Source organism: Gobius niger (genome assembly GCF_951799975.1).
Source record: "Gobius niger genome assembly, chromosome: 15".
In the NCBI taxonomy this organism is placed as follows: Eukaryota; Metazoa; Chordata; class Actinopteri; order Gobiiformes; family Gobiidae; genus Gobius; species Gobius niger.
The window spans coordinates 27,549,051-27,567,946 of record NC_136866.1 but is presented as its reverse complement, the minus strand read 5'-3'; the positions used below and the strand labels follow the sequence as shown (position 1 = coordinate 27,567,946).

The following is an 18,896-nucleotide window of genomic DNA, read 5'->3' as shown; positions in this document are numbered from 1 at the left end:
GACCTACAAAAGTGATGGAAACTTTTTGTCACGTCATTTTTGTCATATTTTTGTTGTCTTTTCATCACATTTTTTGTTACTTTTTTGCTGCTTTTCCAGCACATTTTTGTTTTGCTTTCGTCCTCTTTTTCTCGCTATTTTGATGCTTTTCTTTTTTGCTTTTAGATTTGGGTAAAGCTCAGTTGAGGCGGGACTGGTGGCCCTAGAGCCAGTAGCCCTTCTGTGCTCTTCCAGAATGGACATATGGCCAGTCCGCCCCTGTGTTTATTTATTGTAAGACAACATATTATAAACAATTTATTCAAACATCATGCAGGCAGATAGTTGACGTTTTATCCATATCTAACACTGATAGTAAGAAAAACGTCAGATGGATCAAAGAAATGTTCCCAACGATCCAATTAAACGAACCACCATCATTTTTATTCCAATTAGCAGGATTCAGATTGTTTAATAGTGAAATAATATTCAACTTTTGTCTGCAAAGTAAAAGAAACTGGCCGTGTTTGCTGAAAACCTGGTTGCCTTGACCAGCGGGCGCGATGTCGCAATGGTTCTTGGGATACGGAGTTTCTATAGTCAGGAAGTGAATGATGTCACAGCCTTGTACCTTTGCCTTTTCTTTAACATGTCGTCTTCTTTTTGGATTGAAATGAAACATTTTATGGTCACGAATTGCTTCATAGCTGATTAGCTTTTGCGGTGACGTTAAACTCTTAATATTTGAATTTTTGCAAAATCGACGGTCGTGTAGACAGGGATTTTTTGCTTCCGGACTGTGGAGCTCTATAGAGTTCAGGACAGTGACGTCATATCGCTAAGCATCATGGGATTTGCAGCAATAATAAACTTCAAACACTTGGACACCACAGTGAGTTTGATGTATTTACCAGTGATTCAACATTCCAGTGCCTTTTTCTTCACCTTTTATACTGTTTTTAGCAAATGTTAGAAGCTAATGAAAAATGTAAGCTAGCAGCCACAAACATGGTGGATCTCCATGGTAACAGTGGATTTTCCTGAACTCTATAAACAAGGAGAGGAAACAGTTGTTGCCCAAAATCAGAGAGTTTAATGACAATGAAATAGATACAAATCATAAGCGACAATGCATGGAAATGGTCAAACAAAACAAAACCTTATTAAGTTATATCACAAATTCAAACAGTTTGGTTATATATATATGAAGTGTTCATTTGCAAAAGGAGATATCTGTTTAAATTTTTTCAGAATCGTTTTGGATATTTGTTAAAGTACTCTATTGCATTTGTGAAACTAAACTTGAACGAAAAACACTGTTATGTAAATTTGCAAGCAAACGTTAATACATAATATATACATTAACCTCTTAACTCCCGCCTGAACCGAGAGGATCTTTTTCCTCACGTCATCAGATTTTTTTTCCATAATTTTTTCCTTGGGTAGTCAACTCATTTTTGTAACTCTTTTGTCATTTTTTTGGGTCATTTTTTGTCACATTTTTGTCATTGTTTCGTCATTTTTTAATCACATTTTTGTACTTTTTTTTGTAACATTTTGTCCCATTTTTGTCATTTTTTGGTCATTTTTTTTGTCTTTTTTGGTCATTTTTTGTCACTTTTTTGTCACTTTTTATCAAATTTTTGTCATTTTTTTGTCACATTTTTTTTCCATTTTACGTCAATTTTTATCACATTTTTGTCATTTTTTATGTCACATTTTTGTCACTTTTCGTCAATTTTTTGTCAATTTCTTGTGACATTTTTGCCACTTTTTCATCCATTTTTCTCACTTTTTTTGTCACATTTCCATCATTGTTTTCGTCTCAGTTTTGTTACTATTTTCACAGCTTTTTTCCAGAAGCTTTTGGACTGGGGTAAAGCCAAACTGGAGAAAATGTGCTCGGTTCAGGTGGGAGGTAAGGGGTTAACTCCTCATACGATCTAATAACTGACGTAACAAATCAAGTAGAAAGCGCAGTTAGCTGTTGGTGTCATTAGCCCGTGGTGGACGTTAGCAACATTAGCCTCGTAGCTGCACCATCAAGGCAGAAGCTCGATTGTTCGCGAAATCCAATCATCTACATCTCTCACTAGTCTGTTTTCAGAAGCACAATCACAGTATTCTAAAAAAGTATGTCTGTCTCACTATGAATTTCAATAAAAGCAAAAAAAAAAGGGCAGATAAAATACTTCCTGTGAACAGTTTTCATCCTGGATTCGGACATTGTCAAAGCTGAGGCTGTTCCAGACTTTCATTCACTGTTGGTTTTCATAATCCGCCTGAGAGAGAAAGTATTATTATATTAATGACTGTAATGGAAACAGACCAAAGTGTGAACAGATCTCACCATGTTTCCAGGATTGACATCAGGAGAACAAACAATCATCTCCTAAACAAAGAACAGGAAGTTTATCATCAAACCTTTAAGTCTGTGACAGATGTGCAAACTCACAAAGTCTCCGCTGGATCTCTTGGGTTTTCCTGTAAAAGAGAAGAAGCCGTGGATGTAGCAGTGGTAATAAACTGCAGTAGTAGCAGAGACAGAAGTAGTGATAGTAGTATGTTACCTTTCACTCTGGCGTAGATGGAGACGACCACAGTGGCGATGATGAGAGCGCTCCAACCCACAGTCTTCAGCACCAGGAACCAGCTCCAGCCTGAAAACACAGCAGGGATGGATAAGGCGGGTCCAGCCTCTTTTCATTCACTCTTAGCTACATGACGCTCATTTAAAAGGTTCAAATGAATCTCTCTGTCAGAATGAGTCATTTCCATTAAAGTGGAACATGTCCTTCCTCTTAGCGTGAGCTGAAAAGTTGCAAAACGGCGATTAAAGCAACACTTCATGGAGCCATAATTATCTTTGTGAAACTTCCCCTTTAATGTTGCCTCTGAGCCGCACAGTTTAACCTAGGACTGGGTTCCGTGTTTTTTTCTGATACCACCATTTTAACGATACCTGCTTTGCCGGTACTTTAACCCCTTAACTCCCGCCTGAACCGAGAGGATCTTTTTCCTCACGTCATCAGATTTTTTTTCCATAATTTTTTTGTTGGGTATTCAACTCATTTTTGTCACTTTTTTGTCATTTTTTCGTCAATTTTTTGTCACATTTTTGTCATATTTTTGTCATTTTTTTGTCAATTTTTTTATCACATTTGTAATTTTTTGTCAAATTTTGACACATTTTTGTCTTTTTTTCGTACGTTTTTTTATCAAATTTTTGTCATTTTTTTGGGAATTTATTGGTCAGTTTTTTGTCAATTTCTTGTGACATTTTTGTCTCTTTTTCATGAATTTTTTGTCACTTTTTTTTCAATGTTTTCTCACTTTTTTGTCACATTTCCATTTCCAAGCTTTTGGACTGGGGTAAAGCCAAACTGGAGAAAATGTGCTTGGTTCAGGTGGGAGTTAAGGGGTTAAAGTGGAACATGTCCTTCCTCTTAACGTGAGCCGAAAAGTTGCAAAACGGCGATTAAAGCAACACTTCATGGAGCCATAATTATCTTTGTGAAACTTCCCCTTTAATGTTGCCTCCGAGCTGCACAGTTTAACCTAGAGGATCGAGAGGATCTTTTTCCTCACGTCATCAGATTTTTTTCCATCATTTTTTTGTTGGCTATTTAACTCATTTTTGTAACTTTTTTGTCATTTTTTTGTCATTTTTTTTAATCACATTTGTCATTTTTTGTGTGATTTTTTTGTCAAATTTTGTCCAATTGTTGTCATTTTTTTTGTCCTTTTTTGTCACATATTTGTCATTTTTTCATACATTTTTTATCACATTTGTCATTTTTTTTGGCCATTTTTTGTCAATTTTTTGTGATTTGTTTGTCAAATTTTGTCACATTTTTGTAATTTTTTCGTAAATTTTTTATCAATTTTTTGTCATTTTTTTGTCACATTTTTGTCACATTTTTGTCACATTTTTGTCATTGTTTTGTCATTTTTTAATCACATTTTTGTCATTGTTTTGTGTAAATTTTTTTGTCATTTTTTCGTCAATTTTTGCCACTTTTTTATCCATTTTTCATCACTATTTTGTCACATTTCCGTCATTGTTTTTGTCTCAGTTTTGTTACTATTTTCACAGCTCTTTTCCAGAAGCTTTTGGATTGGGGTAAAGCCAAACTGGAGAAAAAGTGCTCGGTTCAGGTGGGAGTTAAGGGGTTAAGAAGCTGTGATGACTTTTACATAGTTTACCTTCGGAGAGTGAATGAAAGTCTGACCCTTGTGAAACACTTTGGGTCAGAAAATGAGGATTTCTTGGCCCGTAGGTTTTAGGACATCTCACAGCTCATACACAATTTACAAATCCTGTCTGGCTTCAAACAAGGTTTTGGTTTGCGGTCGTGCAGTCGATAGTCTTGTGGCTGCTGCGCATACTAGACATACAAGACTATCCCACCCTTTGGATCGCGCCCCAGCTCTGGCAGTTTGCTGAAAGTCTCTCCCCCTTTAGAGTTCACGAGAGACTGAAGGAGTTTGTGCAGTGACATTAACGCAGCTCCTAATTTGAGATAAAGGCTCGACACTTGTACAGTTTGAATTCTCCTCTATATGTTTTAAACAGTGGCACAGTTTTTTATTTCTTTTTCTTGTAAAAAAAAAAGGTCAAGTAACAGAAAATAGACTCTGCTGTTATGTATGTTTTGATTTGTCTCATGTGTTTCTTTACCTGGAGTTGGGGGTTGGACAGTCTGTTTGTTGCCCTTGAGCCTGACCTCTGCAGAGATCTTTACTTCATCGCTCTCCACAAACTGACAGGTGAATGTTCTGTCGTGTCGACTCTCTCGCTCCACAGCCAGATAAGACACACAGTTTCTTCTATCTACAGGGTCGACCATCTGACTCTGTTCAAACCAACGGAAGTTCCTGCCTTCACAGCGTGGATCATATGTCCCCAGGCTGCACTGTAATGCGATGATTCCATCTGGGGGTTGATTGGGGTCGACTGAGACTGAGACAGAAAAACATTTCAAGACTGTGTTAGAATCTGCCAAACAACAGAACGTACAATAGAACTTACAATATATACTTAAATATACAGTGTATATATCTCCCAAACAAACTAAACTGAACTAAAAAGTGCGGAGTTAAAATGAACATACTGTTTTCTGATCAATAAGGTCATTTTAATGATACCTACACGTTATACATGCAGAAAGGTGAACTTTAACTACTGTCATCATCATCATCACCCTGTGTATTTACATTATAAAGGTTGTTTATGACAGCCGGTATACAATAGTCTCAGTGTAACTCACCTGTGAGGACGTTCAGATACACTATTTCGTATAAAGTCGTTTGATGTTCACAGTGAAATGCCCCAGAGTTGTCCTCAGTGACGTCGTACAGACTGAGAGAACAGTTTGAGTTCAGACTCAGTCTGGAGGATCCACCGTCCTGAACGACTCCTTTAGCTACTTTATGAATAGGACCTGATGAAGGGCCTTTATAGAACTGCCACTTCACATCTGAGCAGGATGGACCATGATCTCGTAGTCCGTCACAGGGCAGAGTGACCTCGTCTCCAGCTCTGGTGTAAAGATGGACGATCTTCTCTGGACTGACTCCTGTAAATAAAACATTAACAACATGTTTCAGTGTCTGCTCCTTTTTCTAATCACAGTTCTCCAAATCTTTTCTGTTGTAATCTGCTTGTGTGCTGCTGTATAAACCCACATGTGTAGAGATTGTGTTCATGTGTTGAAGCAGAATTAACATTTTTACTGCAGTAAATCTTTTTCAAAATCCCTGTCAGTTCTATATGTAGCTAAAGATAAACCAGGAGGAGCCTGATACAGTTTTAATGCACAACGTGGAGCCAAAGTGTGTATAACATGGTACTTTATAACAATCTAATACAGTTTATCTGCAGTACAGAGCCTTTCAGTGACACAAAGTGTGAGGAAAATGAGGAGAGAGAAAGACAGAAGTGAGAAATTGACCCCGTGAACCCTCTAATCCAGCTTCATGATATAAAGTCTTACCTCCGAGCAGCAGCAGAAAGACACAAACCAAACCCAGCACTTTGATCAGAGACATTTCAGATTCCCCTGTTCGTCCTTTAGGCCACTTTGTCTTTTGGACTAAACTCAACTAAAGTCTGATGATGATAAAGGCGTCTCTCTCCTCCCACTTGTTTCAAAAGAAGTTGAATGAGGAACAACTACACTTCAGAATACGAGGGAAGAGAAGTGACGTCTAAAAGTGGTTTATGGGTTAAACTTTGTACAAGTAAAAAAAATATCACAATTATTTCCAAATTAATTCCACATCACTTCGTCCCTTGATCTGAAGTAGAAATGTTCAAATCCAGTGTTGTTTTCAGAAACTGTAACAATGTCAGAGCCAGACTCAGGGTTGCCAGATAACCGTAAATGGACTCTTTCGTACTTCCTCTTCCGAATTAGAAATGTTTAAACGAAGCAAAATGACTGATGTGTGATTCTTGAAAGTGACGCGTGAGATGAAAATGTAAGATGAGGTTTGTGTTGCCTGTTGGAGCTATTTTGTACTTTTGTTTATTTTAGGCTTCAGTTAAGTTATAGCCTAATTTATTTTCTTTTTTGCTAAAGTTAAATTGCTTATTTTGCATTTATGCATATTATTTTTGTTTGATATTTCCGCTAATTTAGATAATTATTTACGTCGTTGTTATTGGTCACTGCGGGTTTCGTTGATTACATAAGTGGGTCAAGGTGGGAGGGACCTCAGGCTGCGAGGGCATATGGTTTTTTACCAGCTACAGAGAGGCAGCAGAAATATGTCTGTGAGCTTGCTTACTGTTGTGAATAAACCTCCTCAAACGCATTTTTCCGCATGGACATTTTGATTTTGGTACCTCTTACCCTGCGTAAACCCAAAGTCACGACGCAGCCTCAGTGGCCATTTGAGAAATTGGACCCTTTGTTTTTTGATTTAAGTTTAAGGACAAATAGCCACTACATTAAGTAAAAAACCTGCCTTTACCTGGAAACTGGACTATTTTGCTGGATTACCCCTGGAAAGCCTGGATTACGCACCTGGACGCTGGAACCAAGACAAAGGCTGGGCCGAGCGGTGGAGGCGGCGCGGGCTGGACACAAACATCGCAATCCGACCCATCCGTCTGTACAAAACTTCGCCGGACGCCGTATTGTGGAACGGGGACGCCACTGGAGCACAGGAGCTGCATGTACGTGCGGATGAGCCATATTGTCGCAATTTGGATTTGCACAGGCCCAAAGCCTCAACAGCTGATTCACGGCCCCACTCAACGACAACGGCGCGCACCCAACTCCGTGCGCAAAAACAACCATCGCAAACATCAAGCAACAGTTCTGCATGGTACGTGTCCCAGCCTCTTTGCAAATAACTCTGGCCAACAACGTCAATAAAAACGTACAATGTCTGACGTTGCATCCAAAGTCACTAGTGACACGGCGCTTTCCACTAAAAGGCGCACAAGTTACACCGTTAAAGGAATGATGTTTTTCATACAAACGTGTCAGGAAAAAAGATCTAAGAAATACAAACAAGCCAAGTCCTACATGAGTCAAATGGATCAATTGATGCATTCTGCAGACAATATTGATGCAGTCAAGTCTCTTTTGGATAAAATGATAACATGTGTTGATGAAGCTAAACAACATCATTTGTCGTTTGTGTCACTGGACTTACCTCAGGATGAAAAGGAAAAACAAAATAAATATTTTGAACAAAAGGAAAATGTATTTTCAAACTTTATTGATGATGCCAAGGGTTGGTTGTCAAATGCAGGCCATTCATATGAACTTCCAATCAAGCCTCCTGAAAATCAAGCTGATATAGGGCCTGGGGACAGTGTATCCAATAAAGGTTCTGTTGCACGCTCAAAAACTGTCTCTAAAGTGTCAAAAGCTTCATCAAGTGCGTCTGCAAAAATATTAGTGCAAGCAGAAAAAGCAGCATTACAGGAGCGCATTGCTGCTTTAACGCAGAAGCACATTTTGGAGGCACAGGAGGAACAAGTAAAACTTGAACAAGAGGAATTAAGAAGGAAACAGGAAAAAGACCAAGAGGAATTACAGAAAAAACGGGAACATTTAAGGAGAGAAAGGGAACAACTTGCTCTGGAGGCAGAATTAAAGGTGCAAAATGCAAGATTGGAGATTCTGGAAATAAACTCAAAGTGTGGCTCAAAAGTGTCAAAATGTGCCTCTAAAGCATCAGATGGCATGAATTCTTATTTGGAAAGGTCAGAAACTCAAGGAACATATGGACTAAATCCAAATGCTGAACGTTTTGTGCCCATTAACAAAAACTCTGAACCTCCCCTGATGCGCTCATTAAATTCTGTCCCTGCCAGTGTCAAGCCCACACATGTTGTAATACAACCACCCATACCAAATGTCATTCATGTTCCCCAAAGACAAAGTACTCAATCACTGTTTTTGCAAAATGCTCATGACAATATTCAATCAACCAACACTCCAGACATTATGAACATCATGCAGCGTCAAAATGAAATTACTGCCCTGTTGGTCCAACAAAACACAGCCTCGGCTCTGCCTATGAGAAGTATACCTGTATTTGATGGTGACCCTCTGCATTTTAGATCTTTTCTCAGAGCTTTCGAAAATTGTATTGAAGATAAAACTCAAAATTTCAGTGATTGTTTGTACTTCCTAGAACAGTATACAAGGGGTCAGCCAAGAGACATTGTAAGAAGTTGTCAGCATCTCCCCTCTGAACCTGGTTACCAAAGAGCAAAGACACTTTTGATGGAACATTTTGGCAGTGAACACAAAATCTCCTCTGCTTATATGGACAAAATCAACAACTGGCCCTCAATAAAACCTGAGGATGTAGCTGCTCTGCAGTCATTTGCTTTGTTCCTCAGAGGGTGCTCCAACATAGTACATCATATAAAGTACATGAAGGAGTTGGACATGCCAGCTAACCTCAGGACAATCCTAATGAAACTCCCATACAAGCTGAGGGATAAGTGGAGAAATGTGGCATGTGACATACTGGAGCAAACAGGAAGCAGAGCTGTGTTTGTTGATCTTGTCAATTTTATTGAAAAACAAGTCAAAATTGTGTCAGACCCACTGTTTGGAAATATTAATGATGTTTCTTCAGCCAGCCACACAAAGGTGTTCACTCAAGTTAAGCAGAAGAGGAAAAGTGGTACCTTTGCCACCAGCATCAATGCAATAAATGATGAACATAAAGAGAAGGAAAACTCAGCTCACAGTAACCAGCTCAAATGTCTGTTTTGCCATCTCACCAACCACACTCTGGAAAAGTGCTTTCAGTTTAAAAGGAAGACGCAACAGGACAAAATTAACTTTCTAAAGGAGAAAGGTGTTTGTTTTGGGTGCTTGAAGTATGGACACACAAGCAAAGACTGTAGGAGTCGCTTGGATTGTGAAGTGTGTCACAGGAAACACCCATCTGTCCTGCATGTGGAGAAAGAGGATTCTACCAGGATAACCTCTAAAGGAACTGTGAGCACTGCACCAGAGCAGCAGCAGACGTGTGGTCATATTGGGGCTGGTGAAGAGGACACTGCTGTTTTCTCCATCGTGGCTGTGCAGGTGAAAAGTCAGAAAAGTAACAAAGCTGTACACACTTACGCTTTCCTGGACCCTGGAAGCTCTGGTACCTTCTGCACTGCAAGTCTGGCTGAAAGGTTGGGAGTATCAGGCAAAAGCTGTAATGTACTATTAAGGACAATGGGACAAACTAAAACCATTAATACCACTGTAATAACCGATTTGGAGGTGTCTGGTCTTGACAATGAGGACTTTATTGAGCTGCCATCTGTTTTGACACAAACAACAATGCCTGTGTCTAAAGTCAATGTGCCATGTCAAGAAGATGTTGCCAAATGGCCGTATCTGAGCAGCATTAAGCTACATGAAGTGGACGCAGATGTGGACTTGCTCATTGGAACTGACTCCCCCAAAGTTTTGGAGCCATGGGAACTAATAAACAGTCAATGTGGTGGACCGTATGCAGTGAGGACCAGAGTTGGCTGGGTCATAAACGGGCCTCTTCGTGCTGGAGACTCTGGAGGTGCTGGTGTCAAATCAGGATGCACTGTTGTAACTGCTAATCACATATCTGTGGAGCACTTGGAAAATATGTTGATGCAGCAGTACAATCATGACTTTAATGAAAGAACATTTGATGTACAACATGAGATGTCAAGAGAGGACATTAAATTCATGAAAATTGAGAAGGATACAACAGTGCTTAACAATGGACATCATTGCATTGACTTACCTTTCAGAGTTGAAGATCCTGTTTTACCAAATAATCGCTGCATTGCATTACAAAGACTCCAAAGCCGGCAGAGATTTACCAAAGACAATCCTGCAGATGAAGCATTTCGAGGACTAAGAGCTCAGGAGTTTGGAAAAGGAAAATGGCTAAAGGGACCAGACTTTTTGCACTTGCCTCCCACCGAATGGCTAAAACTTGACTTGGACTCCTCATCCATCCAATCTGATGATCCAGAGGTGAAAAAGGAACTTAAAGTGAATGTTATTACAACACACAGTGACAATCCCATTGGTCGACTCATTCACTATTTCTCATCCTGGAGAAAGCTTAAAACATCGGTGGCCTGGATGTTGGAGCTGAAAGAAAAACTTTTACTTTTGAGCCGAAAGAGAAAGGAATATGTGGTCAAGCAGAATGAAAATGTCCAAAATGAGCTTAAAAAATTCAAAGCCACACTTGGAAAATCCAGCTTGACACCAGAACGTTTGGAGGAAGCTGAAAGGGCAATAATTCAGTTTGTGCAAAATCAAAGATTCAGCAGTGAAATTTCCTCACTAAAACGTGATCCAAAGACTGTATCCAAAGACAGCCCTCTGTATCGCCTCGATCCTTTCATTAAAGATGGCATCCTCAGAGTTGGTGGGCGCCTGTCTAAATCTGCCCTGCCGTTGGAGGTAAAACATCCTGTGATTTTGTCAAAGGATCTGCATGTTTCCCAGCTTATATTACGTCACATTCATCACCAACTTGGACATGCTGGACGCAACCAAATGCTGTACAGATTGAGACAGAAGTATTGGATCATAAATGCCAACTCTGCGACCAGGAAGATTCTCTCACAATGTACAGTGTGCAGAAGGTACAGAGGAAAACTTGGAGAACAGAAAATGTCAGACTTACCTGAGGAAAGAGTTGTGCCTGATAAAGCACCGTTTACAGATGTGGGAGTGGACTATTTTGGACCATTGGAAGTGAAGAAAGGGAGAACTGTGCTGAAGCGATATGGAGTGATATTCACCTGTCTGAGCAGCCGCGCAATACACCTGGAGGTGGCGCACTCCCTCGATACAGACTCCTGCATCAATGCTGTGCAAAGATTTATCTGCAGAAGAGGACCTGTGACAAGTATAAGGTCAGATAACGGCACAAATTTTGTTGGTGCAAAGAAGGAGCTGAGGCAGGCTCTAGCTGCTTTAAACCACTCTAAAATTGAAAGGATTTTTGTGCAGGAAGGAGTGAAGTGGAGTTTCAACACCCCAGCGGCCTCTCACCAAGGTGGAGTTTGGGAGCGTTTGATTCGCTCTGTGCGCAGTGTACTTACCTCTGTTGTCGGACAACAAACGCTGGACGAGGAAGGCCTGCAGACACTTTTTTGTGAGGTAGAGGCAATACTCAATGACCGGCCAATAACGAAGGTCTCCGAAGATCCCAATGACTTGGAAGCACTCACTCCGAACCACATTCTCCTGTTAAAAGGCAAACCCATTCTGCCACCAGGCCTGTTTGAAAAGTCGGACCTGTACATCAAGAGGAGATGGAGGCAAGTGCAGTACATTGCAGAGCTCTTCTGGAAAAGATGGACATCAGAGTATTTGCTTGTAATGCAAGAAAGACAAAAATGGACAAAGGAAAAAAGGAACTTCTACTCAGGAGATATTGTCCTAATCGCTGATGCCGCAGCTCCAAGAGGCTCATGGATGATGGGAAGAGTTCTGAGCACCACAGCTGACTCAAGAGGACTGGTCCGCTCTGTGAAGGTCCAAACGAAGACCAGTGTTCTGGACAGACCGATAACCAAGCTCTGTCTCCTCTTGGAGGCCAACAAATGACTATGTAGCTCATTCTCTCTCCTATCTCTGTCTTCCATCTATTTGTTTCTTTCAGGCATGGAGAAAGTGAAGATGCAAAGACTCTAGCTTGGGCTACATTTAGAAAATAGCTCTGGTTGTAATGCTAAAGTTAATTGTGGGAAAGTTTCCGTCACAATTAGGGGCTGGGTTGTTGGAGCTATTTTGTACTTTTGTTTATTTTAGGCTTCAGTTAAGTTATAGCCTAATTTATTTTCTTTTTTGCTAAAGTTAAATTGCTTATTTTGCATTTATGCATATTATTTTTGTTTGATATTTCCGCTAATTTAGATAATTATTTACGTCGTTGTTATTGGTCACTGCGGGTTTCGTTGATTACATAAGTGGGTCAAGGTGGGAGGGACCTCAGGCTGCGAGGGCATATGGTTTTTTACCAGCTACAGAGAGGCAGCAGAAATATGTCTGTGAGCTTGCTTACTGTTGTGAATAAACCTCCTCAAACGCATTTTTCCGCATGGACATTTTGATTTTGGTACCTCTTACCCTGCGTAAACCCAAAGTCACGACGCAGCCTCAGTGGCCATTTGAGAAATTGGACCCTTTGTTTTTTGATTTAAGTTTAAGGACAAATAGCCACTACATTGCCGTTAAGAGAAGTTACGCCAACGCTAAAGGTCCAAAAATAAATATGACTGTGAGAAGTTTTCTTTATAATGTTCGTTTGAAACAACTGGATGTTATTATGAAGAAAAGCTTTAAATGAACCTGAATCTAGCATTACCTGGATGTGTAAAAGTGTCACCGCCTTGATCCTGACGCTGCAGTCCTGTTTAGACTTTGTTTGAAAGGATTTAGTTTTGAGATCTTACCTGGTGTGTAGTTTGCTGAAATATGCTCTGTTCCTTTTGCGTTGAGATACTGGCAGGTGAATCTTCTGTTGTCTTGGCGCTTCAGGGTGAGAGTGGACACACAGTTGTTTGGGGGATTCTGGGAAACGATCTTCTTTTTTTGGTCCAACCAGAGGATTCTGCCCTGACTACAGCTCATTCCATATCTGGACACGGAGCATTGAACTGTGACGTCTGGGTTTGAGCTGCCACCAGGGGGAGCTGCAGAGACTTGAAACAGAAAAGAAAGATCAGTTTCACCACAAAACCCAAACCATAACCGAGTAGATTTTCTCCATTTTGACCCAAATCTTAAAGCTTCTCGACTGGAGGTTACAGCCTCTAGGCCTTGTGTAAAGCCTCAGTTGAAAGCTAAGACTCACAGAACTCATCTAAGCTTCTTCCTGTTTTTTGTTGTCACGATTTAGTCATTTTTTTTCATTTTTTTTTTTCAGTGTTCTGGACCCATTTTGTTTAGTGTAATGTAACTTTGATCAAGCAAAACGTGACCGAAACAAAACCAAAAAAAACACCTGACAATCATATCGATCAAGAAGCTTGGATCAGTTATGTAGGACTTAGCTTTCAAATACTTTGGCCTATAGACTGTATGCTCCAGTCGAGAAGCTTTTGGGTTTGGGTAAAGCCGAACTTGAGAAAATGCACTCGGCTAAGGCGGGGTTGAAGAGATTAATACTTGAAATATAAAAGTCTATGACACATTTAAAAGACTCACTGGTGAGGACTCCCAATAAAACCACAGAGTCCAGGTCATTCCTGCCCCACAGGCGACAGGTGTATTGTCCTGCATCTTCTGCAGAAACGTTGTGAACGTTCAGAGAACAGTCAGAGTTCATACTGAGTCTGGAGGAACCTGGATGTTCCTCTGAAACCTGCCCGTTTCTCACTCCGTGCACAGTGTGACTGGAGTCACTGCTAAAAAGCCAGCTGACATCGGAGCAGGTGATATTTGGATAATTTGATGTTTTCTCACAGCTCAGTGTGGCCTTGAGTCCAGCTCTGAAGAACACATGGGATTCTCCTCTGATTCCTGCAGAGAAAAACACGAGCAAAGACCAGAGTGAGTGTTTGGATCTAAATGACTGTGCAGACCTGCATAAAGGACTCCTCTCTCAGCCGTCACCATAATTACTATATCGACTTATCGTTCAATAAATAACAGATAAACACCAATATTTATCATCTGTACATTTACTATTCTTTGTAAAACTTTGCTAAACCGAAGCAAATTGTGCTTCATTATATTCAGTTTATTGTTATTTTAGGATCTGATTATCCACTTTGAGAACTGTCATTTTTATGCTTTTCAATTTTATGAATCAATGTAATCGTTCATCATCATTATATTTTCCCGCCTCAATACTACAAACTTCAACATTTCGTGACAGTATGGATGTATTAGATAAGGCCCAGGTTAAACAAAGGCATAACGTGACTCATGATGCCACAAAGTCAGCAGTGGTTCCCAAACTGTGGTTCATGAACGCCTCGAGGCTTTAAAGTTCTTAATAATCTATAAAACTGAATTAGCACAAACAGAAATGAAGCCTAGGCGTTAATTCAACCTGGGAGGCGATATTCAGAATCACATGCCTCCAGCCAATGATCTCTTCCGAGAGGGCCACACCTCCACCTCAGCCATCAGCGTAAGAGCCGCACCTCCATAGCAGCCAATCATCGCCTGACTTTCATACATCGATGTCACCGCCGGGGTCTGATCGCTAAAACTAATATACATGTCAATAAATCTTCCTAATCACCGCTTTCGTCTGTTTGAGTCTATGCAGGTTGAAATAACACTCTAATACAGGGGTCTCAAACTCATTTGGACTGGGGGCCAAAAATGCGAACCCAGTGTTGGTCGGGGGCCGCAACAGACAGAGCCTTTTATATTAACCCCTTAACTCCCGCCTGAACCGAGAGCATTTTCTCCAGTTCAGCTTTACCCAAATCCTGTAGGCCAGTGTAACGCCTCAAGCAAAGATCTACAAAGCTCATCTAAATGGATCTTTTTCCTCCCGTCAGATTTTTATCCATCCTTTTTTTTGGCGGTATTCAACTAATTTTTTTCAACTCACTTTTTTGTCTTTTTTTTTGGTCACTTTTTTGTCTTTCTTTTTTGTCATTTTTTGTCATTTTTTGTCACATTTTTGTCATTTTTTTGTCACCTTTTTGTCAAAGTTTTCTCACTTTTTTGTGACATCTTCATCATTGTTTTCATCTCAGTTTTGTTGCTATTTTTATTTTATTTTCACAGCTTTTTTCCAGAAGCTTTTGGACTGGGGTAAAGCCAAACTGGAGAAAATGTGCTCGGTTCAGGTGGGAGTTAAGGGGTTAAGTCAATAATGATTTAGCGACTTTTTATTGTTAGCTAAAATATAACTTGTACATTATCTATCTGCACATTTTTTAAGTTTCTAGAAGTTTTCAATCAGCCAAACATTTGCTGAGCTTCTAAATTTGAAATTACAGACTTAAACAATTAGCCTTTTTGTAATGAATCCCATTTTGGTTCAGGGCCTCAGTGATGTTTCAGGAGTCAGGTCCAGTTTCTGTCTGTGAGACCATTAAAGAAATGCAAAATGTACAACAAATGTTGTTTTAATTTAGTGTAGAAAAGCCCGACCAGGGACTGGAGCAGATCATGAGCACCAGCAAAAAGCATCAAACTTGTTTTGTACTGTGTTCATTTTCAATTACCCTGTCATATAATAAATACATCAACCACTCACTCATACACCCTAATGTGCATGCTTTTAGTGGTAGAGGAGGAAACCTACACATACACAGAGAGAGAACATATAAACTCCACAGAAAGACCCCGTCTGGGAATCGAACCTGGGACCTTTTAAGTGTGAAGCACGAGCACTAACCACCGCGCCACCGCGTCGCCCAACCGCTATAAAGTGATAGTTTGTAAGATTGCTAAATGAGGTGAGAGAAAGACAAATTTCCAAAGGGAGAAATCGACCCCGCGAACCCTCAAATCCAGATTCATAATATACAGGTGCTCGTCATATAATTAGAATATCTTGAAAAAGGTCATTTATTTTTGTAATTCAACTTAAAATGTGAAACGAATATATGACATAGACTCATGACATGCAAAGTGACATAATATGTCAATAATTATGACTCACAGTCCATTTTCAAAATATTCAAATTTTATGATTTTTAATTTGGGGTTTTTACAAGTTGAGCCATAATAATCTAAATGTTAGCAAATAAAGGCTACATATCTCACTTTGCATGTAGTGACTCTATCATATATTAGCTTCACAGTTGAAGTGGAATTACAGAAGTGACTGCACTTTTTCAGGATATTCTAATTATACGACGAGCATCTGTACGAGTCTTACCTCCGAGCAGCAGCAGAGAGACACAAACCAAACCCAGCACTTTGGTCAGAGACATTTCAGATTCCCCTGTTCGTCCTTTAGGCCACTTTGTCTTTTGGACTAAACTCAACTAAGTCTGATGATGATAAAGGCGTCTCTCTCCTCCCACTTGTTTCGAAAGAAGTTGAATGAGGAACAACTACACGTCAGAATACGAAGGAAGAGAAGTGACGTCTAAAAGTGGTTTATTGGTTAAACTTTGTCAATACTCCGGGTACAAGTACAAAAAATAACACAATTAATTCCACATCACTTCGTCCCTTGATCTGAAGTAGAAATGTTCAAATCCAGTGTTGTTTTCAGAAACTGTAACAATGTCAGAGCCAGACTCAGGGTTGCCAGATAACCGTAAATGGACTCTTTCGTACTTCCTCTTCCGACTTAGAAATGTTTAAATGAAGCAAAATGACTGAAGTGTGATTCTTGAAAGTGACTTGTGAGATGTAAATGTAAGATGAGGTTTGTGTTGCCGTTAAGAGAAGTTACGCCAACGCTAAAGGTCCAAAAATAAATATGACTGTGAGAAGTTTTCTTTATAATGTTCGTTTGAAATCAACTGGATGTTATTATGAAGAAAAGCTTTAAATGAACCTGAATCTAGCATTACCTGGATGTGTAAAAGTGTCACCGCCTCGATCCTGACGCTGCAGTCCTGTTTAGACTTTGTTTGAAAGGATTTAGTTTCGGGATCTTACCTGGTGTGTAGTTTGCTGAAATGAGCTCTGTTCCTTTTGCGTTGAGATACTGGCAGGTGAATCTTCTGTTGTCTTGGCGCTTCAGGGTGAGAGTGGACACACAGTTGTTTGGGGGATTCTGGGACACGATGTTCCTGTTTTGGTCCAACCAGAGGATTCTGCCCTGACTACAGCTCATTCCATATCTGGACACGGAGCATTGAACTGTGACGTCTGGGTTTGAGCTGCCACCAGGGGGAGCTGCAGAGACTTGAGACAGAAAAGAAAGATCAGTTTAACCCAAAACCCAAACCATAACCGAGTAGATTTTCTCCATTTTGACCCAAATCTAAAAGCTTCTCGACTGGAGGTTACAGCCTCTAGGCCTTGTGTAAAGCCTCAGTTGAAAGCTAAGACTCACAGAACTCATCTAAGCTTCTTCCTGTTTTTGGTTGTCACGTTTTTTTTCAGTGTTCTGGACCCATTTTGTTTAGTGTAAATGTAACTTTGATCAAGCAAAATGTGACCGAAACAAAACAAAAAAAAAAACACCTGACAATCATATCGATCAAGAAGCTTGGATCATTTATGTAGGACTTAGCTTTCAAATACTTTGGCCTATAGACGGAAAGCTTCAGTCGAGAAGCTTTTGGATTTGGGTAAAGCCGAACTGGAGAAAATGCACTCGGTTAAGGCGGGTTTGAAGAGATTAATACTTGAAATATAAAAGTCTATGACACATTTCCTCCCAATGAAACCACAGAGTTCTGGGGCCTCATTTATCAAGCTTGCTGCACACAAAATGAGGCCAAAACTTTGCGTAGCCGCTCCTCTGCGCCAAAGTTGGTATTTATAGAAAACAAACTGAACGTGAAACATTGCGCTGCTCCACGCAAACTAAAGAGCTGCCGTACGAGGTACGCACTTTTCAGAAACACTGCTGAGAGACGAGAGAGCAGAGACAGGACTGGTTTGAGGAAGTCAGGTTTGGTTTGGTTTGAAATGGTTTGAATTTACTTTCTTCAGCAATTACAAAGATTAGAATGAAATAAGCAACTTATTACGATGTTTGTGAATATTGGTGCGCACATACGTGCACGCTCGTACTCGTGCACGTATGTGCACTGGCGCTAAAGCCTTTTAAACGGGAAGCAGGAATGACCCCGATGTCCTGTGCTTTGAGTCATCTCTGGACATAAGTCTGACCAACTGGGTTTATGTCCAAAGCTCGGGTCACATGCCTTTCAGACGAGGCCGTATTTACGCAGTGCACACCGGCACCGCGGCTCCACTGCCCATGCCCTCCTGAGACACTGCCCGGACACTGACCTCACCTCACTCACTCCACCCGGACCGAACCGCTGCTTCATCCTAAACAGAACATGACCTAATGTACAGCGTGTGCCGTTTGGAGTTTGACTGAAATGCCCCACAGTTTATCGTGTTTTATTGGCAAATCCAAATCTTACTATTGGCAATTCTAGCCGACACTTAAGCCTCTTCTTTACGTTCTAAACATTTGTTTTGGAAAGTTTTATTGATATTTATATGTAGAAAGATGCCAATACGTGTGATCAGAGAAGCAGAGTTCACTCTTCAGTAAATCTCCTCGAGCCCGTGTCGTCTCTGCCCGAGCTGCGGCAGCATCAGCCCCTCCCTCTCTGCACCTCGCCTTCGGTAAAACCCACTCATTATCGCCTCATGTTTAGGGAAATCTCATTCATAAGTCACTTTGCATTGCCTTTTATGGTCAAATGGAGGCGGGCAGAGGGCGTGGCGTGATGTCCGCAGCTTTTCTGCTTCAGGTGGAATCAGCGAAGGAAAGATTGCAGTCAGGTGTGCGTACCAGCGCATACGCAGGGTTTTATA

General features: G+C 40.4%; 1 protein-coding gene across 2 annotated transcripts; it reads right to left on the bottom strand.

Annotated features, from left to right (window-relative positions):
- Positions 1 to 2,178: 2,178 nt before the first annotated feature.
- LOC306975269 (uncharacterized protein) lies at positions 2,179 to 16,413 on the bottom strand. 2 transcript variants are annotated; one of them, XM_079572767.1, is made up of 9 exons: positions 16,315 to 16,413; positions 13,671 to 13,985; positions 12,917 to 13,165; positions 5,250 to 5,558; positions 4,661 to 4,942; positions 2,550 to 2,639; positions 2,435 to 2,463; positions 2,321 to 2,371; positions 2,179 to 2,261 (listed from the first exon to the last, which is right to left on the bottom strand). In XM_079572767.1, exons 1-9 carry the CDS (start codon positions 16,367 to 16,369, stop codon positions 2,238 to 2,240), a joined length of 1,404 nt encoding a protein of 467 aa, XP_079428893.1. In that variant the 5' UTR covers positions 16,370 to 16,413; the 3' UTR covers positions 2,179 to 2,237. The 2 variants fall into 2 exon arrangements, with proteins under 2 accessions (XP_079428893.1, XP_079428894.1); XM_079572768.1 differs by having other exon boundaries at positions 5,250 to 5,555.
- Positions 16,414 to 18,896: the final 2,483 nt, after the last annotated feature.